This window comes from Eubalaena glacialis, chromosome 10 (genome assembly GCF_028564815.1).
Source record: "Eubalaena glacialis isolate mEubGla1 chromosome 10, mEubGla1.1.hap2.+ XY, whole genome shotgun sequence".
In the NCBI taxonomy this organism is placed as follows: domain Eukaryota; kingdom Metazoa; phylum Chordata; class Mammalia; order Artiodactyla; family Balaenidae; genus Eubalaena; species Eubalaena glacialis.
The window spans coordinates 72,205,281-72,227,851 of record NC_083725.1 but is presented as its reverse complement, the minus strand read 5'-3'; the positions used below and the strand labels follow the sequence as shown (position 1 = coordinate 72,227,851).

The following is a 22,571-nucleotide window of genomic DNA, read 5'->3' as shown; positions in this document are numbered from 1 at the left end:
CCCTCCGCCCCTCCTCTGTCCACATTGCAGGGCCTGCTGGGTCCCAAAGCGAGGCCTCAGGCTTAAACAGTCTTAGGTTTGTAGCGGAACATCCAAGAACCTCCCTGTCTACAGCGCCCAGCCTGGGGCGCAAACGCAAAGCAACCCTTTGAAGCTTGGGAGGCCAGGGCAGGAGGCTGCGGAGGCCCTTTGGTTACCCCTTTGCTTTGCTAACATAGTTTCTCTGCCCACTCGATGCAAACAGCAAAATTTTCCATGGCTCGCCCTCTGCAGTGGGGAGAGTACTTTCCAGAAAGAGGCACACCAGGGAATTGGAGTGGGGGAGGGAACTCACACTCAGAGCGAGAGAGTTTGCCGGGTTGGGTGGGGCGGATCCCGGGCCAACCTGCTTCCCCGCGGGTCTCCGGGGCGGGGCGGCAGAAAGGGGGAGCGCTTCCGAAGGACCCCACCACCAACATCCCGTCCCCCCGCCTTCCCTCCCGCCGCCCGGGAAGGCCAACCCCGCCTGCCTGAGTCACGGCCGGAGCTGGGGAGGAGCCGGGGAAGGCGGCCCCAGCCCAGAGCGCAGCCGGCGGCTTCAGGGAGAGCCAGGGCAGGGCAGTCGTGGAGCATGGGGAAGAGCGCGCTGGAGCCGGGGCCTGTTCCCGGAGCGCCGGCTGGGGGCCCGGTGCACGCCGTCACGGTGGTGACCCTGCTGGAGAAGCTGGCCACCATGCTGGAGGCGCTGCGCGAGCGGCAGGGGGGCCTGGCTCAGAGGCAGGGCGGCCTGGCGGGCTCCGTGCGTCGCATCCAGAGCCGCCTGGGCGCGCTGAGTCGCAGCCACGACACCACGAGCAACGCGCTGGCGCAACTGCTCGCCAAGGCGGAGCGCGTGGGCTCGCACGCCGATGCCGCCCAGGAGCGCGCCGTGCGCCGAGCCGCCCAGGTGCAGCAGCTGGAGGCCAACCACGGGCTGCTGGTGGCCCGCGGGAAGCTCCACGTTCTGCTCTTCAAGGTCAGTGAGCTCAGGCATCCCCTGATCGGGGCCTTTTCTGCGGGCCACCACCTGGGGGCGCCCCCTCCCATCCGCTTACCACACCCACATTCCTGACCCTACCCTCCTCCCGTCTCGTGGAACCCACTTCCAGGCTCTCGCGCGCTTCCCACCACCGAGCCCCAGCCTTCCCTCACACCCCTGAACCCAGCCAATCAAAGCCCGCCCAGGCCACGTCCACAGCAGTTGCTCCAAGTCCCAGCCCATCCACAGATGAAAAGAACGGTGGTGGAAGTGCATCCCGAGACAGTTCGCCCCCTCCTCCTGTTCTTGCCCCTGCGGCTACCATCCTGTCTCACGTCCCTAACTGGGTTCCACAAACTTCTGCAGTTCCCCTGCCCTAGCTCTCCCCACCTCCCTCCAACCCACGCCCTCCTTTCCCACGCCTGCCTTTTCTTTCCCGTCCGGGCTGCGGAGGCTAAGGGTGGAGTGGGTTCCCCTGGTGTCATTGAGGAGGGAGGCTCAGGCTGGTGCGGGATAGGGGGCTGCCAGGGCCAGTGCTGTGTCCATCACTTGCAGGAGGAGGCTGAAATCCCGGCCAAGGCCTTCCAGAAGGCGCCGGAGCCCTTAGGCCCGGCGGACCAGGCCGCCGAACCTGGCCCACAGCAGCCAGAGGGCGAAGGTGGGGAGAGCTCAGACGAGGAGGAGCCCGTGGAGTCCAGGGCGCTGCGGCTGCGGCACGCCGGGTTGGTACATAGCTTGCGAAGGGCCTTTTCGGGCCGGAAAGGGCCTGCAGCGCCAACCCACACGCCTGTTAAGCCTCCTCGCCTTGGGCCTGGCCGGAGCCCTGAGGGCCAGCCGGAAGCCCAGCCTGAGTCGGAGTCTAAGCAGGAGCCAGAACCTCCGCAGGATACCGAGGAAGATCCCGGGAGACCTGGGGCTGCCGAAGCAGCAGCGGCTGTGCTCCAAATAGAGAGTGCGGCCTGATGGCTGGTGCTGCCTGCCTCCCCCGTGCCGATGCCTAGCCCCGAAATAAATCTTCCTCTCAGAATGCAGCGTTCCGGCCCAAATAAGGAGTGAATCCTGCATCCACAGCCCAGCGCTGGCCCTCCCTTCCTGGCTTCTTAAGCCCAGCACCCTGTGTCCTTTAAAAGAGCAGCCACTCACACCTGCTTACACTCACCCTCAATAAAAGTCATGGCACCTAATCCGGACTCCATGTGAAGGGGTGGGGGAAAGGCAACGCAAGGAATAAGACAGACGTTGGAACCTGGAGTGTGGCTTCCATTTCAAACAGATCATTGTGTGATCTCTCCAGTTTCCACTGAATCCTGGGCTCTCCCCCAGTGGCACATAGACATATCCTTCTGGCTACTTGCTCTTTCAGCACTTTCCTCCTTGGGACACACAATCATAATTTTTTCCCAGCATCTAGTACAGTCCCTTGCTGTAGGTGCTCAATAAATGTCAACTTGTGGTTTTCCCCTTAGTCTCTTCTTCCTCTACCACCTCTTAAAAGTTGGGTTTTCCGAGATTCTGTTCTTAGCCGTCTTCTCATTCTGGGGCCCCACTGCTGGGGCTCTCCTATGGGCCACATACCCCCTAGACCACTGTCTTGGGTTGTATTTGAAAAGGAATCCAAACTCCAACTGCGTCCAAAAGAAGCAGTGTGTCTTCTACCTTTTAATTAAGTTCAATTCAACAGCTATTTGTTGAGCACTTACTATGTATCATTCAAAACTGCTCCTCCTCCCGTGTTTTCTTTACCAGTGAATGGCACCATCATCCATCCAGAAACCTGGGAGTCTTCACTGGCTCCTCCTCTCTCTCCTTCCCCTACCACATGGAGACAGTTATCCTGCTGATAACTCTGATCTCTTCTCTTTTCTTAATACCCATTGCTGCTGCTCTGTTTCAGGTTTCGTCTTTCATCTGACCGTTATTTGAACTGCCAATCTGATCACATCACCCTCCTGATCCAGACCCTTCAATAGTTCCCCATCACCTTCAGAATAAAGTCCAAGTTCTTGAATGTTACCTTCAAGGCCCTTCATGAGCTGGTACCTGCCCATTTTTGTAGCCTCACCTCTTGCCACTTCCCCTCATTCTACTACTGAATCACGATGAGCTGTGTGCTCCCACTCTCATCTCTACTGTCCTACAAAAGTCAGTAAGTACCCCTGTTTTAGGGCCAGATGCTTCTCTTCCTTGCTCCCAAAGCACCACTTGCACGCTTCAGTGCTAACTGCACTAATGGTGATTGTTTGCCATTAGTCTCCCGCCACCACCCCAGCTCCACTAGACTGTGGCTCCTTTGCAGTAGAGACTGTTTTATTCATTTCTGTATTTCCCACACCTAATACTATGCCTGGTGCACAGTAGGCCCTCACGAGCATCACAGAAAAAAAGAGAAGTGGGAGGGGGTTGGCTCGGGATAGGAGTGTGGTCATCCACGCATTCATTCAATCACTGTTGTATAAAAATACTTTGAGTACCTATTGTGTTCCAGGCCCTATAGTAGCTCTCATGAACACCAAGATGACAATCCCTTCTGAGGCACTCAAGGACATCAGAGTGTAGGGAGATACAAACATAATGACTGATGTAAGTGCAGTGATAGTTATACATAGGTTATTTTGAGAGGAAAGGGGAAAGGGACACAACCTAACCTGAAGGAGGAAAGGGAGGGGACGTTCTTGGAAAAGGTGAATAGAGGGTTGGGAAACAGGAATGGTGAGGGGCAGTAGAGCTCAGTGGTTAATGATTTGGGTTCTTAGTTCCCTCAGCTGTTCAAAGGGATAGTGATAGCCCCTACTGGGCTGATACGAGGATTAAATGATGTTAAGTACCTAGCACAGTACGTGGAGCATAGTTTGTTTCAGGTATATAATCCATTTGTCCACTCATCTGACAAATATTTCCTGAATTCCGAGTGTCTGCCAGGCACTATTTTAAGAGCTGGGGATACAGTGACACACAAGAATGACAAGATCCCTGCCTCCGTGGACTTAAATTCTAGTAAGGGGAAGACAGGCAATAAAGAAGTAAACTTATAAGCCAGAGAAAAACAAGTAAATGTATGAACTAGAAGGGCCTTCTGGTTATGGGCTCTGAAGAAAACACTAAGGATACAGATAATTACTGGGGAGGATGAATGCTTTAAATGAGGACGTTGGAGACTTAAAGTGGGACCAGAGTTCAACAGTGACGTTTTAAATAAATTTCTATGGATTCAATTAGAAGAGTCCAAGCTCCTACCTGCTACAATTGGTAGGAAGTCTGTTTCCAGTCACTTTAGGGCTCTTCCACTTCCTTAGATTGTGCAATTATACCGGGGGTTCACACCATCTCAGTGTCTCTCAGACTGTATATCTCTGCTGCTATTGCTTCTTATGACCACACGATGCCACTGTTGGGGTACCAGTGTCCTGGTTGGTGCCTCATCCTACAACCCAGAGGTCCGCCTGTCAAGCTCTGTGCCCTGAACCAGAAGTCTTTCCATGGAGGGTGGCTCTGCAGTAGCTCCATTTCCTCTGGAGAAATTCAGGGCTCCTCCTCCAGGCTTCCAAACCTTAGTGCACAGACCATGTCAGCTTCCCAGCAGCCACTCATTTCAAGGTTTTGCCATCACTGAGGGGCTGGTCTGAACAGGCTCGGTTCTCTATCCCCAAAGAAGAATAAATCCTTGTTCCATTTCAAATCCTTGGAAATCCAATTTCCCCCTTTCAACCCCCGCACAAAATTGAGAGCTCAAATGCACGTTTCTCACATAAAATAGCTTGATAGCTCATTGGGAAGCACACGAAGGCTTGGAGATCCTGGACCCTGACCCCTAGGAATCCAAAGGCTTGGCTAACTTTGGTGGGGGATGTTACTTTTTATTCGTTCCTGATGCTTCTACCGCAGCAAATAATAAAAATCAAGTTAAAACAAAAGCGACTTAATTTTTTAATAGTTCTCTTCGTGACATTGCATTCTTCATCGTCGCTGCCATCATTATTATTACTATTACTATAAACTAAAGGGAATGGAGACACTGACACAGAGATCCAACTTGTCATCCAGCATATGTGACATTTAGGTGGCTGCTTTAACCAGGGGGGAGGCACACTGGTGGATTACCAAAATTCAGAGACTCGTTCTCAGTTTTTAAGATCAGAAATGCAAATTTATTATGTGTTCCAGCATGATTAGGCTGAAAGGGATTAATCAGTAATAACCAAATTCAGAAAACACTGATTAACTTGAGTGCTGAATTCATTAATTTCCCTGAGAAGTCTAACTGGTAAGTGAACTAGAATAATCTAGCTAGCTCGTCAGAACATTTTCCATTCTGCAAGAAAGTCTACATGGGAACTGAAGTAAGATCTTAAAGTGTAGAGAAACAGAATAGGGCTTCCCTGGTGGCTCAGTGGTTAAGAGTCTGCCTGCCAATGCAGGGGACACGGGTTTGAGCCCTGGTCCGGGAAGATCCCACATGCCGCAGAGCAACTAAGCCCATGCACCACAACTACTAAGCCTGTGCACCACAACTACTGAGTCTGTGCTCTAGAGCCCACGAGCCACAACTACTGAGCCCGCGTGCCACAACTACTGAAGCCCGTGGGCCTAGAGCCCGTGCTCTGCAACAAGAGAAGCCACCGCAGTGAGAAGCCCGTGCACCACAATGAAGAGTAACCCCCGCTCACCGCAAGTAGAGAAAGCCGCGCACAGCAACGAAGAATCAAAGCAGCAAAAAAAAGAAAAAAGGAATAGTGAAAACAGGATGAAGATAATGGGCAGGATTATCCAAGCTGCCTGCATTTTTTCTGCTGTGATATTCCTCCTGCATGGGTAAGACTATCTACATTCCTGGTAGGAAGTGTCTTCCTCTGTTAAGTACTGGAGATCCTTTTGACTTCCCTTTACTGAGAGTTGAATCATGTAACTTCAGCATTGAAGAGAACTAGAAAGCCATTGAATCCACCTGCATTTCCAACACTTAAACATCCTTTACCATTTTACAGCCTATCCTTAGCTGGCTTATATTTGAAAAAGTCCAGTGACAAGGAACTCACTGCCTCTTAGGCAACTCTATTTTTAGACAACTTTAACTGATAGGAAACTTTATAAGATCACAATATGTCTTTATGGTTTCCCATATGTGGCAGTTGGCCTCACTTCTGCAACATCTGTACACCAAAATTCCTTTATTTTTATGATGTGCGTGTCCTTGGAGTCCAGCTCCAGCAGGGCACACAGGACTGACATGTAGGATTTCTCCCACCATCTCTTCCTTAGGCTAAACATTGCTGCTTTTATTCAGTCATTCCTTGTGATATGTTCCTTCCAATCTTGGCCTTTCTTTGGTGAATTGTTTTAGTTTATTTGTATCCATATTAAATAGAGAGGTGGCAAAGTACATGGAAAAAAACATCGTCTTCACAGCTGAACTTTCTTGCTGGTGAATGGGAATTCTCTTTTTTCAGGTCTGTTAGGAGGATTAAATAAGGTTTTTCATGTATTCATTCATTCACTTGATATTTGTTGTGCTAGGTGCTGGGGATGGATGGTGTATTACACAGACAGGAGTGCTGCCCTCATGGAACTTATATTAAACTGGAACTTATATTAAACTGGAAATTGTAATAAAGTTTTAAATAGGTGCTATAATGAGAGAAATATAAGGTCCTATAAGAGCCCCAGAAATGGGACCTTTTATCCAGTAGGATGGCAGTAATTACAGAGGAGTCATTCCCTCCAACCTGATTTCCTCTTTTATTTTTTTTCTATCCTGTTGTATTATTTTTTTTTTTTTTTAAATTAATTAATTAATTAATTTATGGCTGTGTTGGGTCTTCATTTCTGTGCGAGGGCTTTCTCTAGTTGTGGCAAGCAGGGGCCACTCTTCATCGCGGTGCGCGGGCCCCTCACTATCGCGGCCTCTCTTGTTGCGGAGCACAAGCTCCAGACGTGCAGGCTCAGTAGTTGTGGCTCACGGGCCCAGTTGCTCCGCGGCATGTGGGATCTTCCCAGACCAGGGCTCGAACCCGTGTCCCCTGCATTGGCAGGCAGATTCTCAACCACTGCGCCACCAGGGAAGCCCTGTATTATTTCTTATTATGTAAGTTTCTCAAGTGACTTTTTGGAATGACCTGATATATAATAAAAAATAGTCATCTGAGTATCTGATTGACACACTAAATTGAACACATCTAAAACTGTGCTCCACTTTTTTCAAAAGTCAGGATTCTCCTCCGTTAATCACCTTAGAAAGCGTTACAATCAAAGACCTGAATTTCACCACCCGCCGAAATCCCTGCATCCAATGAGTCACCAAGTCCTGCATATTCTTTCTTAGTAATTCTTGTGAATTTTTCTCTCATAAATAACTAATAAATTTGGGTCCACTAGGAGGATTTGAGAAGAAACCCTACAGTCTGGAAGGCAGAACAGAGAACCGGAGAGAAGTTGAATATTGCACTTTTCTCCTGGGCAAAATGGAGCTAATCATACTACCTACCTTGTAGGTTTGTTGTGAGTTAAATGGGTGGATACATGTAAAAGGCTCAGAATTGTGCCAGGCATATGAGAGCTTAACTTTCACTGTTGTTTGGTTGTGGTCACTTGATCCCTAAATTCAGTCAATCCCGAAACCAGGTTTACCATGGACATTTTCATTTATGTGAACTAATAAATACGCTTTTTGTTTAACCCTAGTTTTAGTTTTTTTGATGTATTTGATTTTCCCCCGCAGCTGAAAGATTCCTAATAGATACAGTCTCATTGGCACTGAAACCAACATGAAGGGCGAGGGCAGCATCTTATCCTTGTATCCTCAGCACTTAGTGCAGGACCTGTCACGGAGTAGGTACTGAATATTTGGAGAATAAGCAAATTTATTCCATTGATGTGCTAGGGACACAAGAACGAACAAGAACCTGCCCTCGAGGAGCTGGCTCACAGCTGAGCCTTGTTTGTTGTCCTTCGTTGGAGCTCTGTTGCATCCTCCCAGGCAGACTAAGGCTTAGTAGAGACAGTACCTGGGGCCCACAGTCCTTTCTGGGCCCATGACAATGCTTTAATTCTTTTAAAATCAGAAGAAAATAAAAGAACTTTTAGGTAAAATAAACGTTTTAATATATGATGTTAATATATTCATTACATAACACAGTTGTAAAATGTAATTAAAAATGTGGTTACCAGAGGCAGGGGGGTGGGGGGCATGGGAATTGGATGAAGGTGGTCAAAAGGTACAAACTTCTGGTTATAAGTTAAATAAGTACCAGGGATGTAGTGTACAACATGATCAATATAATTGACACTGCTGTGTGTTATAGATGAAAGTTGTTAAGAGAGTAAATCTTAAGAGGTCTCATCACAAAGAAAAACATTTTTTTTCTACTTCTTTAATGTTGCATCTCTATGAGATGATGGAGGTTCACTAAACTTATTGTGATCATCATCTCATGATGCATGCAAGTCAAATCATTATGCTAAACATATACAGTGCTATATGTTAATCATGTCTCCATAAAACTGGAAGAAAAAAAATTTTTTAATGGAGGAAAGAGCTTGTCATCTGCCATTTAATTTTCTAGTTTCTTTCCTCCTTTTTTTAGGGTAACTTTATTTAAGTTCTGTTTAATTTTTTGTTTTACATCTTTATTGGAGTATAATTGCTTTACAATGGTGTGTTAGTTTCTGCTGTACAACAAAGTGAATCAGCTATACATATACATATATCCCCTTCCTCTTGAGCCTCCCTCCCACCCTCCCCATCACAGGAGCACAGAGCCGATCTCCTTGTGCTATACAGCAGCTCCCCACTAGCTATCTATTTTACACATGGTAGTGTATATCTGTCAATGCTACTCTCTCAATTCGTCTCGGCCTCCCCTTCCCCCCCATGTCCACAAGTCCGTTCTCTACGTCTGCGTCTCTATTCCTGCCCTGCCACTAGGTTCATCAGTACCATTCTTCTAGATTCCATATATATGTGTGGTATTTGTTTTTCTCTTTCTGACTTCACTCTGTGTGATAGTCTCTAGGTCCATCCATGTCTCTACAAATGACTCAATTTCATTCCTTTTTATGGCTGAGTAATATTCCATTGTATATATGTACCACATCTTCTTTATCCATTCACTAAGTTCAGTACAATTTTTTAAACTATTGCTTATCATTGAAAGAGGTGATTTCTTCTGGACTGTATTTGGAGGAGATTCACTGTATGGTGAATGAGCCAGGGCAGTGATCCAGGCTAGCAGGAATTCTCCTTATGACACAGAGTTTTCAGTGTGGCTTTTTCTCTTTTCTTTAGCAATTAACAATGCAGAGTTTTCCTTCTGCTCCCTGAAATTACTTGCTGCAGGGTGGTGGTCTGTTTGCTTTCTTGGTCAGCTCTGCAAGTTCTACTTGTGTAAGCATCAAACTCATTTCAAGGAAGCTCAGGCCTGCAACCCCTGGACTCTGTTCTCATTGCTGCAAACTAAATTATGTTTCTTCTGCACTTCTGGATGTGCCCATTCACTGTGTGTTCTGCCAGCTCTGTGCGTGTGTCTTTGTGGTTTGCAGTTGTGATCATCCTTGCTTTGATCCTCACTGCTATTGGCAGCACTTCCTATTTGTGGTTGGGGCTTTCAGATGTTTCCTAGTTTCATCAAAGATGCACAGGGTTTGCATTTATGTTTCTCTTTCCTACTTTAGGATTCTTTCCAAAATGACAAGATGAGGAGAAAAATACACAGTGCAAATATGGGGCATCATGTAACAAATATGCACCATTTCTCTCCCCCATGACGGTTTAAGAAATTTCAAATTGATTTTATAGAGTATAGATCCAAACAGGGTGTTCAAATCATCTGAATGTAATACAAATATCTCTGAAAATTAAAGAAAAATATAACCTCATCCAGGGAAACACTAAGGATCATGAAGCCAGAGCATTTAGCTCCTCAGATGGCATTCTCATGCAACTAACAGAGAATAGTAACTCATAGATAGAACAGACAAACTCTTATTAATGGAGTTTTACCTTAAATTCTCCAGCTTTTACAATTTTGGGGGATTAAAGTATAGACAACTTTTCCTTAGAGTCATAACTTGATCCTGCTTACTTTTTTCACACACACACACACACACACACAAAGATTTTAAAACATTTTAATATTTACCTTAGTTGAATTCCAGTTTCTAGGGAGACCTTTGGAGAACTCTCTATTGATGTCTATACACACATATATATCTATCTACATATGGATGAACACACACACATACACACACATGTATATATATATATATATACACACATATTATATATATGTATACACATATATACGTACACAAACATACACATATATTTCTACCTCAATGTTATATTTCATAAATTTCCAAAAACCAGTTAGGAATGTCAAGTTAGAACTAAATTAATATAACATTAAAACACAATCAAATCATACTAAAATTATTAGAGAAAGAAATAAAATTAAATTTCTGAAAACTTAAATGAGCAAGTTTGTGTAGAACAATATCTACAAATCCAGCTAATTTTCACAAAATCGCTCCTCAAAAGATATTTCCGTTATTATCTCGTGTTATCATTTACATTTAGTTCTCCAAATATCAAGCCAGACATAATAGCTTTTTTGTTTAAAAGCAAATAGAGAAGATTTAGAAAACTTTATCCACAAGAAATTTAAGTCGTTTCAGCTTTAGTATAATAGCTGACTCTTTAGGGATTCCCTGGCAGTCCAGTGGTTAAGACTCAGCGCTTCCATTGCAGGGGGCACAGATTCGATCCCTGGTTGGGGAACTAAGATCCCACATGCCGCGTGGCGCGGCCAAGAGAAAAAAAAAAAAAAAGAAATAACTGACTCTTTGCATGGATTAAAACATGCCTTTTCCATATCCCCCAAATGCATCTTCTGTAATAATTTTCTTGATTTTGACAGAGATAAAACATATGGCCATCTTTAAGAATTAAGGCTCATAAATGACTTATTTCACCAATAAACAGTTTTCTATTTTAATTAGCAACAGCAAATAAGGAAATGCCCAAATTGAGAGATAATACATCTTGCAGTTCTATTATATTATATACTTTTACCACTATACTTTTAGATTTAAAACAAAACATTTAGAATAAAAGTTGCCAAACTTGGAATTGTACAAATTAATTCAAGAAACCTCATATAGGAATTTGACTGAAATGGGAGTTGTGATAGATTCCCTCTCCTTCCTGATTCTGAAGCATCAGTTTCTAGGTAGAATTTTTGACTGGCTGAAAAGACCCCATCCATCCTTGTCTCTCCCTCTAGAATTTATATGTAGGAGAAATTTCTTTTTCTTTTTTTAGGCCATGTTGTGCAGCATGTGGGATCTTAGTTCCCTGACCAGGGATTGAACCTGTGCCCCCTGCACTGGGAGCATGGAGTCTTAACCACTGGACCACCAGGGAAGTCCCATGTGGGAGAAACTTCTTGATAATTATTTGGGTATATTTTGTTTTAAGTATCTTTATTTTTCTCCCTGATATGTTGCTTGATTCAGTTTAACAAGATCATACTTATCCCTGAAAGAGAAAATTCGTGAAAAAACTATTCTGAAAAAAAGTCACGACTTTAGACGTGATTTAACTCAGGATGGCATTTTACTTTCCTCGAATGGTGTCCATATTACTTCAGCATACTTGAGAACTATAGTTCATTTTGGGATACACAAAGCTGATAGTAAAAAAATGTTTTCACAGGCAAATCACACATTTAACCAGAACTGATAATATTTACAATTTCTCAGCTTTTCACACATATAACTCACACATTCGTTCTGGTCAAAATGCACTCTTCAAGAAATAAGTTTCAAAAAGGACTGTCTCATATTTATGAATGGAAATTTCATGTTCGCAACTATTTTCTTTAAAAAAAAATTTTTTTAAGTCTTTAATTTGTTACGATATTGCTTCTGTTTTTTTATGTTTTGGTTTTTTGGCTGCAAGGCATGTGGGACCTTAGCTCCCCGACCGGGGATCAAACCCTCACCCCCTGCATTGGAAGGCGACGTCTTAACCACTGGACCGCCAGGGAAGTCCCTATTTTCAAACATTTGCTTAGAAGGCATCTTTTAGAGCAAACACATTTTGGAAATGTTGTCACATTATTTCAAGACCAGAATACCCTTTCCTGCCCCCAACTCCTGGAAGACATTTCTTTCCTCCATGGACAGAAAGATTAAAAATATGCATTTCAAACAGAATATTTCAAAGCTAAAAGCATCAGTTTATAATTGGGCAGGTATAAGTGCTTACAACTTCAATATTTTAGTTTGTTTCCAGTTTCCACTGTCACCACTCTCACAGCTATTGACTTCTATTCAATTTCCTTTTGCTAAGTTAAGATTCTTCATTATTTTAGATCCTCTCTATTTTAAGTTGACACGTGGAGGGACATTTTACATAAAGTAGGAATTATTATTTCTTTGATTTGATAGACTTTGCCTTTAAAATTTGCAGAACATTGTGTGGATCTCAGGTTGTTGATGTACCCAGGGATATATGCTAAGGGATCAGAGAATAGAGACAACATTAGCAAAAGGAAAAGAAATCACAAATGGTATCCATTAGGGAAGTCCTTAACAGATCATGTCACCACCTGCAATATCATGGGAGAACAGGTTTTGGCACTGAGAACTTGCTGATCCCTAGATGATGGTATAGACTCAGCAGAGGCTACGGTGAAAACTGTGGCAGGCATGAGATACATTTGTGGAAGAGTGAAAAACTGTTCTCCACTACCAAAGCATCCTCCTTTCTGCACAGTAAACAGGTGATAATATATTGAGCATACTAATGCAAAAGGCCCTTTATGTGTCTAGACAAAGAAGTCCACTATAATTGTTATTATTCAGTATTATTCTGGGAGTTCTACTTAATATAATAAAATGAGAAAAAATATCTGAAATATTGAATATGTAAATATATGGGAAGGTGTCATTAATATTAACTTAGCAAATGTAGAACACTACGAATCGTGTAATTCCCTTAAAAGATGTAAGTACATTTGGGCTTCCCTGGTGGCGCAGTGGTTGAGAATCTGCCTGCCAATGCAGGGGACACGGGTTCGAGCCCTGGTCTGGGAAGATCCCACATGCCACGGAGCAACTAGGCTCGTGAGCCACAGTTACTGAGCCTGTGCGTCTGGAGCCTGTGCTCCGCAACAAGAGAGGCCGCGATAATGAAGAGGCCCGCGCACCGCGATGAAGAGTGGCCCCCACTTGCCGCAACTAGAGAAAGCGCTCGCACAGAAACGAAGACCCGACACAGCCATAAATAAAATAAATAAATAAATAATTAAATAATTAAAAAAAAAAAGATATAAGTACATGAAGTGTATAACAGATATGCCATAGAAAACTATTTATTTTTTGGTAGCGGGATGGAAAAAGATACACTTATATTTTTTATATTCTATATTTCTCCAATTATTTGCACTTATAAATATGTATTAATTTTGTTAATAAAAAGGGAAACTCTACCTAACTCAGAAGCCCTTAAGTGATAAGTAAAATAGCTCTCTATTTCTTTCCTTTAAACATACATAAATACTTCACAAAATCATTGTCAAAATAAAACTTTATATTTCTTAATCAAACATATATATGTTTCAGAGCAGAAGTATAAGCAGAAATCTTGAATTAAGAATTATGTAATTTTTTCCTTTGTGTAAATTTTAGCCTTTTTCTTTCCTTTTTTTCTGGTGACTATAGGCATATATATACATAGCCCAGGAAATTTTTGTTATAAAGAGTTAAGCAATCAATGTAGGAGTTATACACAAAGAAAAATATAACATCTACAATTATGAAATTTCATGCAGCTATCAAAAGTAAGATAATTTTAATTATATAAGAAAATTCTCAAACTATAATAGTTAAAAATATCAGAAAACTATACCATTTACACAGTAGGATCCCAGCTATGTTTTAAAATTAAAATGTAGTGCTTCCCTGGTGGTGCAGCGGTTGAGAATCCGCCTGCCAATGCAGGGGACACGGGTTCGAGCCCTGGTCTGGGAAGATCCCACATGCCGCGGAGCAACTGGGCCCGTGAGCCACAACTACTGAGCCTGCGCATCTGGAGCCTGTGCTCCGCAACAAGAGAGGCCGCGACAGTGAGAGGCCCGCGCACCGCGATGAAGAGTGGCCCCCGCTCGCCGTAACTAGAGAAAGCCCTCACACAGAAACGAAGACCCAACACAGCCAAAAATAAATAAATTAAAAAAAAAAAAGTGCATAAGAGGAAAAAGACTAGGCTAAAATGTTAACATTGATGAGAGGACAGGTCACACATTTTCTTCTTTAACCTTTTTTCTTAGTTTCCAAATCAAGTAATTTTTGCAATGAGTACATATTACTTTTGTGAATAGAAAAAAGTAAATTAAAAAAATGTTAAACAACAATACAATATAGTTTCAAGTAAATAAAACCTGTCAGAAATGAGACTGAAGTTTATGAGTGCAAAGTCGAGGTAGGAAGATTGAGGCAATTCTATGCTGACATGTGGAGAATTCAGAGAAGAGCTGAAGAGACTCAATTTAGTAAGAGTGCCTCATTTGATTTATAGGGAATGGTGTCTTGAACCTGTAAATTTATTTTTCCAGCATCCAAATCAGGTACTTTCGGATTGTGCTGAGAAGACAAAAAAAAAAAAAGAAAGATAGACAATCTTTGGTAGGAGCTCAAGTGTCTGCAGGCAGCCCTTCCTCCCTCGACAGAACTTTAATAATGGATTACTCCTACATTCCAGCTGGGCAAGCTCATCTCCATCTCGTCAGCACGTAGAGGAAAATGAAACTGCAGGTGTCCGAGTTACTCATAGGGAGCTAAAGCTAAATAAAGAGGTGACATGGTGGAGGTGGGCGGTGATGGCATGAATCCTAAGAACTGGCTTTCAAAGCATAAGTACTTATGTTGCACAGAGTGTCTACAAACCAGACATATGACTGAACACACAGAATGAAAAGACAGGAGTCTTCACTGGGGAAAAATAAGACAAGATGGCCTCATCCTATGTAATCACCAACCTCTTGTATACTGTTTTTTTTTTTTTGGCCGTGCCACGCAGCTTGCGGGATCTTAGTTCCCCTGACCAGGGATCGAACCTGTGCTCCCTGCAGTGGAAGCTCGGAGTCCTAACCACTGGACAGCCAGGGAATTCCCTTGTATGCTGTATTTAAAGCAGCATCTCAGAAAGTAAGCTTGCCATCTTCCACCTCATTTCGTTTCCCCCCCTTACTTCTGTGAACTATATTTCCATTCTTAATGCTCAAACATTTTGTTTCCTCCCTTTCAATCATCTCCCATATGTACATTAGTTAACAAATCTTGAAGAAGCTAGCTATGCAACATTTCATAAATCTAGTCCCTCATTTCTGTTTTATTGCTATTACCCTCATTCAGAGTCTCATTGCCTCTGATTTGAGCTCCTGAAATCATCTCTGAAATATCCCTATTCCAGTATACCTGATATACTCAGTTGGTTAAAACACTATTCTTGATTTTCTCAAAACCCCGTGACCTCCTCTTCCTCTTAGCCAAGGTGGCATTCTTGTATATTTGCTATAGTCTATTTGTGTAATGTTCCATTCCCCGCTACACTGTAAGCTCCTTGAGAGCAAGGATATATTGAATTTATCTTTCAGTCCTTCACAATGCTACATGTTTATTTAGAAGTCATAAAAATGCTTGGGGCCTTGGTATATAATTATTAACTTAGCTTCCCTCTCTTCCTACCCTGGTGCCAAGAAGCTCTTTCCAAAAACATGCTTTAAGTAAGAGAAATGGAACTGATATGTCCTCTCTGAACCATAAAACCTGCCTTCTGAGCACCTGTTTCCCCCCCATATCACCAATCAGTGACGGAAATACATTAATGCAAGTCCATTCAAAACAGACGGGGGTTATCATCCCCTTTTCATAACTGCCTGTTTGCTGGTAGGTGTCTGTGCCTTCACCTTTGTTGGGGATTGATGCCCATGATGTGTTTTCTACTAGGCACAAGTAGATGCACCTTCTGCATTTTGAGAGACACCACTTCTCAACTGCACGCAAATCTGGGATGACTGCTGTTATACTGTCACCACCACACAGTTTCCTCTGCTTACTTTCCTGGGAGCTCTTTGTTCTGTCACTGGGAATCTCTTCTCCTCAAGCCCTCTTCTACCTTACCATTGCCAGTTCTCCAATATTCTGTTATACCTCCCTGCCCTTGCTCCAACCAGGGTAAGTTTTCCCAAAGAGGGAATCTTATTGCTCTCACTATGCCCCTGGAAGTGCAGATCTTTCAACTATTATTGTTTCAGAAGGAAGATACTGTGTTATAGGATTTCTCTTCTGTCCTACCAATAACTCAGTGCAACCTATCTCTCAGAGGAAGGGGTGGGATCTTGATCTTTTCTCCAGGTCAGTGGGTTGGGGGACTTAACAGAATGCTTCAAACAGACTCATGGTCCTTTGACTTTCAAGTATATTACCTAGACAGACTGTTAAATATACTAAACCTTATGATAGTGAAGGGGGAGGGTTGCTCCTCTAAGTCTTTGTTATTTAGCCACTAATATGGCCCTACACTTCCAGGATATATAAGCAAGTGAGCATAAGGTATTTGGTTATGATCATGGCCTCCCACACTTTTTTCCCTAAAGGACAGACACAATAAGACCCACACGTTTGCCTAGGAGTTTTCAGGTTATACTAATAAGAGGGAATTGAATAGGAAAAATGGAGCTCTGATCTAGATTAAACAAGAATGAACATAAGGCTTATGTGAAGATGGCAGAAAACTGTAAGGCTAACAGAAACACCTGAAAACAGAAGACATGCTTCCAAAATAAGACAAGAAATCTCAATACCAACAGACAAAAGTAAAAAAGAAAAAAAAAAATAAACAGTTTAACATCATCAACAAAGAGCAAAGCTATAGAAGCCAAACTGTAGAGAGAATCTCTGCAATGCGTTAGACTCTTAGTGGATGGATTTCCCAGAACCCCTTAAAGGAACAGCGACATAGATTTAGCTAGAGTTATGTCCTAATTTCCTGATTCCTGTCCCCTGGTCACAGTTGACTGGACAGGACAAAGCATTCCATCCAAATTAGTCAATCACAATCTTTTCTCTACACCAGTGGTTCTCAGCTGGAGATACTTTTGCCCCCAGGGGACATTTGGCAATGTCTGGAGACATTTTTGTGTATCACGAGTGGCATCTAGTATGTAGAGCTCAGTGATGCTGCTAAACATCTTACAAAGCACAGGACAGTGCCCCCAACAAGAATTAACTTGTCCAAAATGTTGATAGTGCTGAGGTTGCTGAACCTCACAGTTGATTGATCCCTGCTGTGAACCTTACGCAGGCTGTTCCTTACTCGGATATCTGCAATTAAGAAGTGGATGAAAAATATTCTCCTGGCATGCAATGAAGGAAAAAGATGCAACATTAATTTAGGGTAACCCCTTTGCCTCACCAAAGACATTATATTAAAACAAAACAAAACAAAACCAAGAACAAAAAAACCAAAAAATGCAGGTGTGTGCGGAAGTATTCTCATAGGGACTTGGGGGGAAATTTTGTTCTTTTTCTTTTCATAAATACTAGCACCCATTACCAGGACACCTATTTGTGCCTTTGTTATAATGCAACAGGGTTCTTGGATGTGTCAACAGAAAGGCACCACAATCAAACAATATCAGAGCCACCAGCAGAGTGAAATAAAAGCAAGTAAAACTATGTAAGATTATTTGCCAGAAGTGATTTTTAGGGCAAGATACAAAAGGGCATCTTTATTTCTGTCCTGCCCTTAGGTTCTTCAGAACCATTTTTTTTTTTTTTTTAGATTCCATATATGTGTGTTAGCATACGGCATTTGTTTTTCTCTTTCTGACGCACAGGGAGATCAGCTAGGAGCTTTGTGACCACCTAGAGGGGTGGGATAGGGAGGGTGGGAGGGAGACGCAAGAGCGAGGAGATATGGGGATATATGTATATGTATAGCTGATTCACTTTGTTATACAGCAGACACTAACACACCATTGTAAAGCAATTATACTCCAATAAAGATGTTAAAAAAAAAAAGATACAAAAGGGCAAGTATATGTCTATGTGTGTGCATTTTTCAGAGGCATTTAACAGTTATTTTTAAATACTATTTTCTGATTGTGATTTAGGTGTGATTACACAAAAAGTGAAAAGAGATACTGTGTGAATCCAGTGAAGATAAATGTCATCATCACAGCAGGAAGTTAAAATGGGACTTGATGATGTAGAAAAGGGCGTTCAAGTCAGTGGATGCTGACCAGGCCTGTCAGCAGTCTGCCTGAAAGTAACAAGGAGGATTTTTTTTAAATAAATAAATTAATTTAATTTATTTATTTGGCTGCGTTGGGTCTTCGTTGCGGTGCGCGGGCTTCTCATTGTGGTGGCTTCTCTTGTTGTGGAGCATGGGCTCTAGGAGCGTGGGCTTCAGTAGTTGTGGCTCGTGGGCTCAGTAGTTGTGGCTCACGGGCTCTAGAGCGCAGGCTCAGTAGTTGTGGTGCATGGGCTTAGTTGCTCCACGGCATATGGGATCTTCCCAGACCAGGGCTCAAACCCGTGTCCCCTGCATTGGCAGGCGGATTCTTAACCACTGTGCCACCAGGGAAGCCCAACAAGGAAGATTTTAAGACAGAGCTGCGAGCCTACTTGAGAGCTATGCCTCCCACAACCATAGTTGCTGTGCCAAGGCCACCTGTATAGCCTGTCATGGCAGCCAAGTCACTGTCGATTGTGCTGGCTTGTCCAGCTCAGCCAGGACCCAGCGGAGAGAGCGCAGAGGGCTTCTGAGATAGAAAAATAGGGAAATGCTTAGGGGACGCTCAGAGGTAACTGGGACCCCAAAGAATGATGTCTGGGGGTAGATACATTTCTGGAAAGCGCTATGCACTGGAAAAGGCTTGTGGATCATATTGGGGCTACTGAATATCTCCATGGATTTTGTTTTTGTTTAACATCCCAGAAAATGGCCAAAGGGGTACCCAGAGATTCTAAATAAAACCTGAAGTAAATGTATCCTGAATATTACATTCAGCTCTGGCAGCTTGGAGGGGGTCAAACAAGTCATTGTTCTGTGGTGGAGATGGCAACTGAACTTACCCAGAACATCAAACATGTTAGAGTAATTCAAAGCTTGTTACAGATGTGTTGTCAAAGTTAATAGGGACTGTTAGAAAAAATGGGGTGAACAGAGGATAAATAAAACATTCTTCTGGTCAGGTAATGAACCCAAACACAGCCTGTGGACTTCGGTTGTCCAGGGTTGGGGGTGAGAGGTGGCTAACATGTGACCTAGGGTGGAAAGCTGTTGAACATATAGGACAAAACCTTAATCAGCCACTTTCTGGATTCTTTAACCTTCCCAGAAGCTGCCAGAAGCCAGGGCCTTTCTGGTGAATAGTGGGGTCCTGCTCAGTTTTTAACATGGTTCTGAGTCAGTATATGTGAGTCCTGGGCCAGCTGTCAACAAGACAGCCCCGAGCAGATGAGGAGAATAAAATAAGACACCAACTCCTTTCAGTGGTTATGCTGATGTCCATAAGTTTTGGCTCTGTATAAGCTTTACTTCTCACCAGAAAAAGAGCTGTCTCTATCAACCCCTTCATTGCTGCTCTTTTTCATCCAAAGATTGTGCTATTTGGCTCACAGATGAGGAGTTATCTAACATGCCATGTCTTCCTGGGGGGCAAGGGTCTTGTCAGGCACCACTTCCTGGATGGTTTCGCCCTGATCAAGAAACTAGGGTGGTCTTTGTGTTCAATGGTTTTTCTCCCCCACCCTGCTATGGCTGTGAGGGACCACAACCCTGTGAAACATCACCTTTGGGCAACATCACAACGGAACTTTGGTCAGATCTCACCATGTGGACAGCTTCAGGTTTCCAGTATGTGGTTCATTTGGGTGGCCCAGTTACAAAAGAGAAGGACAAGAAATAACCAAGAAGGGACATCTCCAGCTTTGGGTCTTTTTTGGGGTATGCTCTTATGTTGGAGGGTGGTTATAAATATGCAGCTAACCTACACTTTGTTTCACAGTCTGGGGAGAGGGTACAATACCATCATATCTTCGCAAGTCTGTATCGTTTTGTGAACAAGACCAAGCACTGTGTTGGGTACTGAAAATTGATCAGCAATGGTGGTGATTTTAAGCAATGTTATTCAGGACGGAGAAAAGTATATGTGTACCCCCACTCTGGGGCTGTTTCATCTTGTCCTGCTTTCTAGGGTCCATAGAAAGCTGATGTTCACGTGCTACTGCTCGTTTACAATATCGTAGAGAAAAAGGAACAGTTCTTTACAGGTGCCCAGTGGAACTGAGGTGACCAACCCATCTTGGTCTGCTCAGGACTGTCCCTGTTTTAATACCAAAAGTCTTCTGTCCCAAGAAAACCTTCAGTCTCAGGCAAACTGGGTTGGTTGGTCACCCTAAGTAGAACTGAATATGGCTCTGGTCAAAGTGTATGGGACTAACAAGATTTATGAGGTCTGGCATTGTAAGGAAACTTCCACATGACTCTTGGTGAATATGTTCATCCACATCCGTGTTATAAAAATAAGGTTTCCAATTTCTAAGCCATGAAGGCCAATATAGTGGAGGAATGATTGTTAAACATAGGATATTGAGTTAAACCACTGTAAAATTCATTAAACAAATATTGAGTATTTACTATGTTCCAATCGCCTTTCTAAGTATTAGAAATAGAGAAACGAGTAAAATAAAGTCCTTAATTTCAGAGGACAAATTCTCAGGAATATAATCAGCAAGGTTGGCATGCTTTTTCTGAATGAATTGTGGGATAAATGTGCACAATGGTCAAACCTTCCCAATACCAATTTGGTGAGTCTACTCGGGAAACGCAGTAGCAAGATGTTTTCATGATATATCCAATTTTCTAATCTTGATTGCACATCCTATGAGAAAAAAGTTGGACATGCAACCTCAATATATGTGTATTTACAAATTATATGCATGTACTACTAATATATTAAACACATACACAAACATGAAAATTAAGAAAGGCTGTACTGAGTAACCGTTCCTGAGATGTGTGCATTCAACTTTAGAGATGGCTAATACATCCCAGGTTAGTTCATAGATGATAACATGATAATCGCTTGCTAGAAGGATGCAAAGTATATCTGTGCAGCAGCTCAGACCACCTGCATCTTCACACACTGATTTTACCACAGGCTGTGCCCTCCTGGGTCATGACTTGCTTGACCATGTGGTGTCCTCCTTGAGGAAAGTATGAGGCCCCCGGCCCCAGTCTACCTGCTATCTAGACACAAGCATGAAGCTTCACATGGCTTTAAATAAGCTTATGAAACCCCATGTGGCAGTGCTTCAACACTATCTCACTCTTGTCTGTGAGAGTTAGATTATGAGGATCTTAAATGTGTATTTTTCTCCTGAAGTGTACTTTTGGGGTGTACACAGCCTTTAAGAGGAGCCAGGACAATGTCAGCCAAGAAGTCTCAGGCCACCTCAAACTGTAGGGCTGCCACCATAAAGCTTCTAGGAAGTTCCTGTGCTAGGTTGTTTGGAAGGTCACCAAACTGGGCTGCCTCAAAAGTCTCTTTGATGCTGTTGTCTGAAAGTCTCTAAGGCCCTCTGGGGCTGAGGCAAAGACTCAGGGCACACGTGATCAGCCATTAAAAGGTGGTTTAGTTCCAAGCAGGCATTAAAAGATAATTTTCAAAAGCAGGTAAAATCATGACTCTCATACAGATATAAGAATAAACACAAGTTGAAGATTTTATTTAACTCATTCATAGAAAACAAGTGAAGTGATACAACCAGGTCAAAGGATATTATCAATAACAGACACAGTTATAGGTCAGGAATATGGAAAAGAATGTACAAATAGAGCCAAAATTGGTTTTTTGACTATTTCTCCCCATATAGAATTTGTTTGCATGTCTATAGACAAGAATTATTTGGCATTCCTGTCAGTTATCTACAGTTTACAGAATCAGAATCAGAAAACCCAGGTTTGCTTTAAAATAAACACTTATTTTTCCATTTAAGCACAAATTTTCCCCTACAGTTTCCCTACTTTTGATCAAAAAGAATCTCAAAGATTCCTGATCACAAAATGAATGTGGCCTCATTAGATTTGGCCTGATTATTTACATAGGTGCAGCAAGAATGTTAGTTTACCATAAAGGCCTTCTTTAAGTTTACTCTGCTGGAGGTTTCCATAAGGAATCTCAGGTTGGACTTCTAAAATCCTCTATTACTTGCTGTCCTGAGGCTAGGTAGCCACGTCCAAGAAACTTGATCCACCGGATTTCATCTGCAGTACTTATACGCTTTGGGTGACTTCCTCTCTTCTCAAAGTCCTCAAGACATCTCTAGCCTCCTGGCCGGTCATGGAAGTGAGCTTCCTTACCAGCTGGACCCTGTAAGCCAGGTACCAGGAGGGTTTTGTCAGCACTGTTTCAATAAAGTCAACCTTAGTTCCCTACAAGTGACTGGTCAGGCACCAGCCACAGCTTCCCCAGGTGGGCAGGGAGCCTCTTCCCTTGTTCCTGTGGTC

The 22,571-nt window shown here is 43.2% G+C and overlaps 1 protein-coding gene across 1 annotated transcript; it reads left to right on the top strand.

Annotated features, from left to right (window-relative positions):
• Positions 1 to 372: 372 nt before the first annotated feature.
• On the top strand, positions 373 to 2,181 carry CAVIN3 (caveolae associated protein 3). The gene is made up of 2 exons (XM_061201368.1): positions 373 to 994; positions 1,553 to 2,181. Exons 1-2 carry the CDS (start codon positions 611 to 613, stop codon positions 1,958 to 1,960), a joined length of 792 nt encoding a protein of 263 aa, XP_061057351.1. The 5' UTR covers positions 373 to 610; the 3' UTR covers positions 1,961 to 2,181.
• Positions 2,182 to 22,571: the final 20,390 nt, after the last annotated feature.